This window comes from Eschrichtius robustus, chromosome 10, assembly GCF_028021215.1.
Source record: "Eschrichtius robustus isolate mEscRob2 chromosome 10, mEscRob2.pri, whole genome shotgun sequence".
Lineage (NCBI taxonomy): Eukaryota > Metazoa > Chordata > Mammalia > Artiodactyla > Eschrichtiidae > Eschrichtius > Eschrichtius robustus.
Genome location: NC_090833.1, coordinates 70,278,126 through 70,288,399, shown reverse-complemented (window position 1 = coordinate 70,288,399; position 10,274 = coordinate 70,278,126). Strand labels below are relative to the sequence as shown.

The 10,274-nt window shown below is 41.7% G+C and overlaps 1 protein-coding gene across 5 annotated transcripts in view; it reads left to right on the top strand.

Annotated features, from left to right (window-relative positions):
* Positions 1–3,547: 3,547 nt before the first annotated feature.
* Positions 3,548–10,274, top strand: part of HACD4 (3-hydroxyacyl-CoA dehydratase 4) — a 68,505-nt gene continuing 61,778 nt past the window's right edge. Inside the window, exons 1-3 of one of the 5 annotated variants that reach the window (XM_068553662.1) lie at positions 3,548–3,838; positions 5,232–5,335; positions 7,616–7,743. In XM_068553662.1, the coding sequence (XP_068409763.1) occupies positions 3,801–3,838; positions 5,232–5,335; positions 7,616–7,743 (270 nt within the window). In that variant the 5' untranslated portion in view covers positions 3,548–3,800. The remainder of the gene's footprint in view (positions 3,839–5,231; positions 5,336–7,615; positions 7,744–10,274) is intronic. The other 4 variants (XM_068553660.1, XM_068553659.1, XM_068553663.1 and 1 more) reach the window with 4 other exon arrangements.

Genomic DNA, 10,274 nt, shown 5'->3' with positions numbered 1-10,274 from the left:
AGATAACTGGGCAAATACAGTTGAAATTTTGCACAATGCTGTGGAAAGAGATCTCAGCCTAGCTTTAACTAGAGTTTTGGTGCCTGGGAAACAATAAGATTGAACTACATAATCTCTAGGGTTATGTATGGATCTAGCAGCTTGTGAAATTTCCAAACTGTGCTATGGGATTGGGAGTGGGAAGAAAGAGAGGTTGTGATCCCTGAAAATTCCAGGTGGTTGAAATAAAAAGGAAATCTAGAATTGAAAGTTATCAGAGTATAACTGTTTCCTCATAGTGCCCTTTGTAGGTAATGGAAGAAGAAGGGGGCAATGGGGCACTTTTCCAGAATCTCTGCTCTCAGTGAATATCACATGAAGTATTGGCATTCAAAAATGAGATTGCCAAGGAATGGGAGGGAAAAAATGCAGGAACAGGATGATGGATAGATGGATGGTTAAATGTCCAAACTCAGGATATTCAACCACTGGATTTAATTTCTCTGAAGATCATTGTGAAATAGTGTAGCTTATTACATTTTATGTATGGTTTAAAAAAATCTTGAGCTAATCTGCTACTGCCATGAAATATATTTCAAGGCTTTAGTTTCCCAAATGGTGTTCATAGGGATGAAAACAAATTTAAACATTTTCCCAAGGAAAACAACACTGACATATTCAAATAGTGTTAAAGTTCCTTCTAAAAGGCAAGAACATGTTAATTTTGAGTTACTTGAACTATCCCGACCTCTAACTTCTCCTGTACAAGTAGATAATTGACATTTTTGGATACCTATCATGCCAAGCACTGTACTAGGTACTTTAATACATTTTCCCATTCAATCCTCCCAAGAATCATGTAGTTTTGGCAAAAGAGGCTTTGTTCATAGAAGTTAAAGTATGTCAAATTCTTACTGTAACTAAGAGGTAGAGCCCTCTGGGAATTCACAATTTAGTTGAGTAGGCAGGAACCCCAGTAAAAATATCTTAAGGTAAGTAAGTGCCATCATAGACATCCATTAGACCAGTGCATCTCCCAGAAGAAGCACTGGGAAGGGCTTTAAAGAATGAGTAGAACTTTGGGCTGAAGGGGAAGAAGTAGAAGAGAAATTCAAACGAGGAGAAAAGTTTCACATAGGTACACATGATGATCAGAAAATGCCTGGTGTGGTCATGGAATGGTGAGTTGCTGTAATTGGTGGGGGATAGGGTGGTATGAGATGTCAGCGTATGATCGGCTTAGAGGCAAGATGAGATATGACTGTAGCAGGCAACAGAGAACCACAAAGAATTTTGACCAGAAAAAAATGGTTGGATCAGGACTGTGTTTTAAGAAATACTTCCAGCAGGCTTCAACTAATGTATGGTAGTCTGGGTAGAAGGAGGAGAAACTGGAGGCAGGGAGGCTGGTGAAGTCTGCCTTGGTAATGCTGGCAGGACCTGAAGAGGACCTGCCCTAAGGCCCTGCCAAGGAAAAGGGAGAAATGCACTTCCTACTCAAAATGTTCTCTCATAAGCTCCCTCTGCACTGATTCCTTGGAAAACAAGGTAGAATTCCCTAACTTCTTGATTTGAAAGGTTTTTTGTTTGTTTCTAGTTTGCTCTTTGGCAAGTAAAAAGGAGCTCTTTTTGTGTCTCCTTTACCCGGGTTCTGGGTATAAGAAACAGAAGTGGAATGCTAGTGATCTCAACAGAATAATTCTATCAATAGAATTAGATTGGATGGGGAGACTTAATGATGACTCCTAAATTTTAAACCCGAATGACTAGGAAAACCATGGTCTCCCTGCAGGAAATTAGATAATGATATGGGAAGAAAGACAGTATGCTTATTATAAATAGATTCAATTGGAAGTTACAATGGGATTTTCATGCAGAAATATCCAGAAGCTGTTGAAAGGCCAGAGCTAGTGTTCATTAAAAAAAAACAACAGAGGCTGAAGATAATAGAGTCAGCCATTATCTGCGTGGAGATAAAGCCGTGTGGGGAGATGTCTGTGCTGAGGAATAACATGGTGGCAAAGGGAAAAGATGGCCCAGGGCAGACCTGAGAGGAAATAGAGCTGGAGAAGAGGATCCGTCTAGAGAGAGAAAGGACAGAAGGTGAGAAAATTCTACCATGCAGAGTTACAGAGGCAGAGGGAGGAGAGGTGAAGTTGGTAAATGCAGTAGACTTGTGGAAGGGGAGGAGGGGGGAGGATGTAGATGCAGGGTCTGTGTTTTATGATAAAGGGTCACTTTCTGCCTTCTCCTCTCGCCCCATTCCAGGCCATCCAGGACTTTATTCCTCTCTCGCTGCTTGGCCTGGGCACTGATGACATTGATGACTGCTTAGCCACCAGTGTTTGCTTGTAAATCAGTTTCCTCTTTACATCAAATGCTCCCCAAGAGCAAGAACTGTGTGGGGTCATCTACACAGTGAGTGCAGAACGGGGACTCAGGGAAGAAATCAAGGCAGCCTCCCTGAGAGAACAGTTTCTGGAGAGTGTTGGGAAGGAAAGTTAAACAGTAAGGTGTTATGGACCAGGAAGATGGTAAGAAATAAAGAAGCATCTGATTATGAGAGCGGGCAGGGAGTTATGAGAAAAAGGAGAGAGAAAACTACATCCAGAGAGAAGCAGAAAGAATAAAATGTTTAATTCTAGGGTGGGAGAGATTTGAAGATGTTCCTAAACTGTGGTGAAATCCAGTGGAAAGGACAGGATGGAGATGCAAGAAGCAGCTGTGGGTAATAACTGATGGAATGACTTTGAGAAGGGACTGGTGAATTCAGGAGAGGAATGAACTTCCGACCCAGGGCAGGGGGTGAGGGAAGGTGCAGAGGAATGGAGAGATGAGGTACCAGGTCAGAATAGACCAGGAGGAAGGAAACTATAGCTAGCCTAATGGAAAAACAAAAACAAAAACCTTGAGGTTCTAATACTGCCATTTATCAGTCATGTGACCTGTGGCAAGCACCTTAACATATTTTTTAAAGGTTCAACTCCCTTTAGCTAAAATGGGGATACTACCTTCCAACTCCCCAAATCGGGTATATGGTCCTGCTTACTTGCAAGTGCTTTCTTGGCTTTTTGTTTGTTTTGTTTTAAATTTATTTGGGGATATTTCCCTTAGAGGGCAGAGAAGCTGGAAGATGGTCTGGATCTTATCAGCAAAGTAGGAAGTGGGTCACCAGAGCATGAAGGAGAGAGTGATGCCATAGGCCTGAGTGATCAGGTTTCTGAGGGTTGGGCAAAGGATAGGGAGATGAACACAACGTTAAAAAAAGGATTTGCAAGCATCAGTGAGGACCCAGGAGAAATGAGAGGGCAAGGATGTCTGATACTGACGGAATCAGGCCTCTTGGCCGAAAAGGTGTTAGAGAAGGCGTGCTCACAATCGTCCTAGCCTAACCGCTCTCACAGGTGAGGGTAATGAGAGGCGCCACCTGGGGCTCACGCATCCCAGGAGGCTTTGGGATGGCTTGACTGCACGCTTCCGGGGTCAGGGTTCAGGGTCCGTTCGTTTCTACAAGGCTGCAACGGAGTCTCAACCCAAAGATTAGGAAGCCGGGTAAGCAGCCTGGTGCACCTTACTTGGGACTGGGGTGTGTTAGGGCCCCCGCCAGGCCGGCCCAGCCTCGGGCACCTGCCGCGCCTCGGCGTGCCAGTGGTGGTGCCGCTGGCTCCCGCCGCCGCAGGAACTTCAGGAACTTTTTTTTTTTTTTTTGGTAAATTGCCGCGTGAGGAGAGGCCCCGCCCTTCCGTGCCAGGCCGCCCGGCCGCCCCTCCCGCGCTCCCGGCGGGTGTTGGTCGGCGTGGAGGGCCTGGAGACGGCGGCCCATGGGACCCGTGGAGCTGCCCGCCTGGCTGCAGCCCAGGTAGGGCGCTCAGCAGAGGAGGGAGAGGAGGGGGTGCGGGAGGAGGGGCCGCCGGGGTTGAGGGTGGGGAACGGGGCGGTGTGTGGTGCCGATACTGAGGAGCTGGGGGAGCACCGGCCAGCGCCCGAGCAAACTTACGCCCCACACTCCCTGGGGCTCTGGACAGGTATTAGCTAATTCAGTTGTCCCGACAACCCTAGGAGGAACTGTTATTTCCCCCATTTTATAGCTGAGGAAATGGGAAGGACGGGCTGCGTGGCCACCCTTCCTTTTGTGCGCTCTCTTGCCGTCTTTCTCTTTCTTCCCTCTCCGCCGACCTGGAGCCCTTCCCTTGACTTTCTCTACCTGCTGCAGAAACACCGATCACATGTGTAGATTTCAGGGCCCAGTTCCAGAAAAACTGATTCAGTGGTATGAGGGTAGAGCCTGGGATGTGTATGTTTAACCCATGCGCCATGTGATTCTGCTGTAGGTTTGAGGGAGGAATTCCTCTTTCCCACTCATTTAGTAGTACTTGAGTCATCTGTAGGGGTGCCCAAGTAAAATCATCAAGCTACACTGTATCTGCTTCCTAACTAATTTGCCTTATTTCCCAGAGGTTTCACATCTCCAACTAGGAGAAAAATCTTGTCTACCCTGGGCAGGGCCACTCCCACCGCTTTTCCGAACCAGAGGCAACGCTTCAAACGGTGCTTTCTCTAGCTCCCTCAAACGTGTATCTGTCAATCTTCTCATAGTCATCTCCCCAGCAACCCATTTTAAAAGCCAGCTTGACTTCCCATATCAGGCCCAAGTGACTAAACTGCTTTCTCTGTGTGTCTGGTGAAGGAAGCTATCTGCTCTTGCAAAATATAATAGGCAGTGGTGAGACACTGTCCCCAATCACATAATGCATTCAGAAGTCAGGTGTGTCCAATGACGGAATTATCCACCACCTGGGAATGCCACCATTGCTACTCCCCTCTTGTAACTATAAACTAGTTATCAAGTTCAAGTTCTGCACTTAGCAGGGACACGTATCGACCACATCAGCCCCTCTCCATCCATATTTTCTTTTCAAAAATATTCAAAGCCTACTTTGCAATGCTCACTTTTATCCCTTGGGGAGCAGCAAGGTTAGAGGTTTATCAAAGATGAAAGTGGATTTTGAAATAGAACCATATTTGTCTTTAAACAAACTCAGGATGGTCACTTTAACAGATAGTGTGTACTTTCAAAATCTGATGGGGTTTAGAGGGGAAACCAAATAAAAGACTCTGATATGGAATAGTTGTCTCTTGCTTGCTCAGATTGGCCAGTAAGTTAGTGAAAAGATGTGTATAATGCTGAAAGGGTGATTATAAAGGAAGTGTTTAATATGTTTAAATGAAGTATTTTCCTGTATTTATTGTAGGTATAGGAAGAATGCCTATCTTTTCATCTACTACTTAATCCAGTTCTGTGGCCACTCATGGATATTCACAAATATGACAGTCAGATTCTTTTCATTTGGAAAAGGTAAAAGCCCAAAACAGTTTTGGATTTTTAACTTTTAATCCTCGTTTTCATCTAGTCCTGGTTATAATAATTTTTTAACTTCTATGAACTGCACCTAATAGCCTTCACTTCTCTAAAATGTAGTGACCGTATTTTTCAGTAAGCATACTTTGTTCTTACTGCAAAAACCAAAACCTTTTTGGAGGAGGGGGGGAGGTAAGATGAGGGAAAGGTATGTGGCTTCCCCCTGAGTAGGCATTTGCCCTGAAAACATAGACATGGCATTGGGGTGGTGCCATTTCACTCTTCCTTTTTAGTTCTGCACCAAACCTTAGTAGATTTGGTGTGTGTTGTGGAAATCTGTACGTTCCAGTAAAACATTTTTTGCAGAGAAATCAGGAATTAACCAATTCTTCTTTTGTTTTTTATTCCCCAGGTTTCAGATAACTGGAAAATACTAACAAATGAAAGACAAACTTTATATTCCTGAGGCTTCTATTTGGTCCCTTTAAAGGGCAATGTGTCCATAAGAAAATGACACACTTTGTAGATGACTCATCACCTATATGGGAGTTAGCATTAATGGTTTCAGTCATAAGCTTCCTCCACTTTCCTAAAAAGTAAAGATTTTAAATGCATTTCAGTTTTCCAAAAAATGAATCACTGTCATTTAACATTCTGACTGTCAAAATAACATTCTTTTCACGTTCCATCCCCACATGGGTAAGTGTCATCACAGTTTACAACTGTTGCATGACTTGACAATTTGAGCAACTGCTGGTTTCAGCTAAAAACAAACATCTAGGATATATCTGGGAAAAGTCATGCTGTGCTCATCAATTCAGACTTCTGTATAATAAGAAAATTAATCTACTTCTGTGGCACCATAAACTATTTTATGTTGCTTTTTCTTACTGCAAATCTACAGATAAATTCTTGCCTTTGTTAAGAACCTCCAAAGATACAGCCTGAGGCTTGAATTTCAACTATGAGTGTTGGGAGTCCTCAAGCAGAGGAAAACACAGGGCTTAGGAAAACTCCCCTTATATTTTTAGGAAAAAACATCACTTCTAGACCTTGGAAGTTAGCTGTGGCTTTGAGGGCATATTATAGGTCATTCACAACATGAGTAACAAGGCATGAACTCTTTCTTATGCTGCCTGGCCTTTCCAGTAGGAAAAATGCCTTAGTCAGCAGTGTACTTATTTCTTAATTGTTATCCTGCCGTTATAATTATAGAAGCTACGTATTATTAAAGAAACACAACCCATTCATATGGAAGGCAGACCGAAAAGAACTATGTGGGGTTCAGTACAGTTCCTGAGTCAATGTATAAATTAAGTAGCTCAACAGCACTCAAGCACCTGGGCTAGTAACGTCTGCTACTTTCTTCCTTCAAGGAGCTGTGTGACTGATAATTCTCTTATAACAAGTGCAGGGCCATGGATAAGAGCATGGACTGTCTGTGCCTCAGGAATCATCTACGAAATGGGGATGATAATAATGTCTACCTCATATAGCTGCTGAGAAGAGACACCCTTTGTGTTTGATAAAGTATTATCATGTGAATGATCACTAGGGAGTGAAGACAACAAAGACTTCCCTAGAAGATTCTTAACATGGCGGGGTTTCATTTTAAAATTTAAACCAGCACATTTATCCTATTTAGAGGAACGTTTGCCTTCCATTTCAGCTCTCTCCAAATGCAGTATTTCTTTTGGGCCCTCTGCAATGGGCCCAAGTTCCAGTGTTTAAAACTCACAGAAATCCAGAAAGCACTAACTACATATGTATGAGCCATAAATGCTAGATACATGTAAGATGTTATTTGATATCATGGCATCATTAATCTCATTTCCATAAAGCTTCTCTGAAATCGTATTTTCTCATCTCTGTCATTTCCTTGTCAATGGACAAGGTGTGGGCACCGCAGCTTCTTTAATAAACTCACCTCCAGCCTGTTTTCACTGGTGTAGTCTAGAGTCTAGCTGTTTACTTTTATGCTGGGATTGCTTTAGAATCTCATAAATGGGGAATAAATGCTTTAGCTTTGGCCGTGGAGCCTTCTTTTTCAAGTTTTAAATCCGTTCTGGAAGAGGAGCAATTAAAATGTACAATGATATAAAGTGCTTTCTTTGGTTACATAGTCTTTGTAATTTAGTAATCTATTTAGGAAATTTCTCACATGTACTATGAAAAAGGAAGTAAGGAGTCTCAACTGTATTTCAAAGTGCTTTATAGGTTTGGGTTGTGATCTATGTTTTACTTACCATGTCTGTTTTTTTAATTCACTGGACACAGATTCAGTGGTTGACACTTTTTATGCAATTGGACTTGTCATGCGACTTTGCCAATCTGTTTCCCTCTTGGAGTTGCTGCACATATATGTTGGCATTGAATCAGACCATCTTCTGCCTAGGCTTCTGCAGGTAGGTTTTAATTGCATTATTTGTATTATAGAATTTGTTGCATACTTTGTTCTATTTATAGCCTCTGTTGACTTTATGGCAGTGAAAAAGCCACCCTTTGCTAATGTGCAACCCACATCACTAACAAGGGGAATTCCATAAAAAACTTACCTCATCCTAAAACATTGCACACACAGAATAGCCAGTTGGAAAACATTCAGGGAAATGATGCTTGTCGCTCTGTGCAACACTGCAGTGACCCTCTGCTGGGATGAGATTTCACATCCACTTCCCACTCTCACTATGCCACAGCCCTGAGCAGTATAGGACAGAGAGGCATAGGATTGGAGCCATTCAGACTTGGGTTTGGTGCCTGGCTCCTCTGCCTCCCACTGTGGGGTCATATTAGCCACAATCATTGGGCTGTGTAGGGAAAAGGACACCACACACATTGCCTGGAAAATAATAGATTTTCCAAAAAAAAGTCCCCTTCATCCATGTCCAGAGATTAGAATACTCCCCAGCCATTTCTTGTTCATTCTGCCACTTTTACTGAATACAATTGGAAAGGAGAGATCATTCATGTTTATGTAGTGTAGTATCTAATCATATAGACCTGGGGATTCTACAGACCTGGATTTAAATTCCAGTTCTACCTCTTAATAGCTGTATGAATTTAAACAAGTCATGTAATTGTTCTGAATCTCATTTTCTCATGTGATGTAAAAATAACACGTATCTTCTGGAATAACTGAGAAAATGGGTTGGATAAGTTTCTAGGACTTAGTTAAGAATACAATGACCCAATGGTGAAAAACTGAAACCATTTCCTCTAAGATCAGGAACAAGACAAGGATGTCCACTCTCACCACTATTATTCAACATAGTTTTGGAAGTCCTAACCATGGCAGACAGAGAAGAAAAAGAAATAAAAGGAATCCAAATCGGAAAAGAAGAAGTAAAACAGTTACTGTTTGCAGATGACATGATACTATACATAGAGAATCCTAAAGATGCCACCAGAAAACTACTAAAGCTAATCAATGAATTTGGTAAAGTAGCAGGATACAAAATTAATGCACAGAAATCTCTTGCATTCCTATACACTAATGATGAAAAATCTGAAAGAGAAATTAAGGGAACACTCCCATTTACCACTGCAACAAAAAGAATAAAATACCTAGGAATAAGCCTACCTAAGGTGACAAAAGACCTGTATGTAGAAAACTATAAGAAACTGATGAAAGAAATTAAGGATGATACAAACAGTTGGAGAGAGATATACCATGTTCTTGGATTGGAAGAATCAACATTGTGAAAATGACTATACTACCCAAAGCAATCTACAGATTCAATGCAATCCCTATCAAACTACCAATGGCATTTTCCACAGAACTAGAACAAAAAATTTCACGATATGTGTGGATACACAAAAGACCCCAAATAGCCAAAGCAATCGTGAGAAAGAAAAATAGAGCTGGAGGAAACAGGCTCCCTGACTTCAGACTATACTACAAAGCTACAGTAATCAAGACAGTATGGTACTGGCACAAAAACAGAAATATAGGTCAATGGAACAGGATAGGAAGTCCAGAGATAAACCCATGCACATATGGTCACCTTATTTTTGATAAAGGAGGCAAGAATATACAATGGAGAAAAAACAGCCTCTTCAGTAAGTGCTGCTGGGAAAACTGGACAGCTACATGTAAAAGAATGAAATTAGAACCCTCCCTATCACCATACCCAAAGATAAACTCAAAATGGATTAAAGACCTAAATTTAAGGCCAGACACTATCAAACTCTTAGAGGAAAACATAGGCAGAACACTCTTATGACATAGATCACAGCAAGATCCTTTTTGACCCACCTCCTAGAGAAATGGAAATAAAAATAGAAATAAACAAATGGGGCCTAATGAAACTTAAAAGCTTTTGCACAGCAAAGGAAACCATAAACAAGATGAAAAGACAGCCCTTAGAATGGGAGAAAATATTTACAAATGAAGCAACTGACAAAGGATTAATCTCCAAAATTTACAAGCAGCTCATGCAGCTCAATATCAAAAAAACAAACAAGGCAATCCAAAAATGGGTAGAAGACCTAAATAGACATTTCTCCAAAGAAGATATACAGATTGCCAACAAACACATGAAAGAATGCTCAACATCATTAATCATTAGAGAAATGCAAATCAAAACTACAATGAGATATCATCTCACACAGGTCAGAATGGCCATCATCAAAAAATCTAGAAACAATAAATGCTGGAGAGGGTGTGAAGAAAAGGGAACCCTCTTGCACTGTTGGTGGGAATGTAAATTGATACAGCCACTTTGGAGAACAGTGTAGATGTTCCTTAAAAAACTAAAAATAGAACTACCATACGACCCAGCAATCCCCCTTCTGGGCATATACCCTGAGAAAACCATAATTCAAAAAGAGTCATGTACCAAAATGTTTATTGCAGCTCTCTTTACAATAGCCAGGACATGGAAGCAACCTAAGTGTCCATCAACAGATGAATGGATAAAGAAGATGTGGCACACAT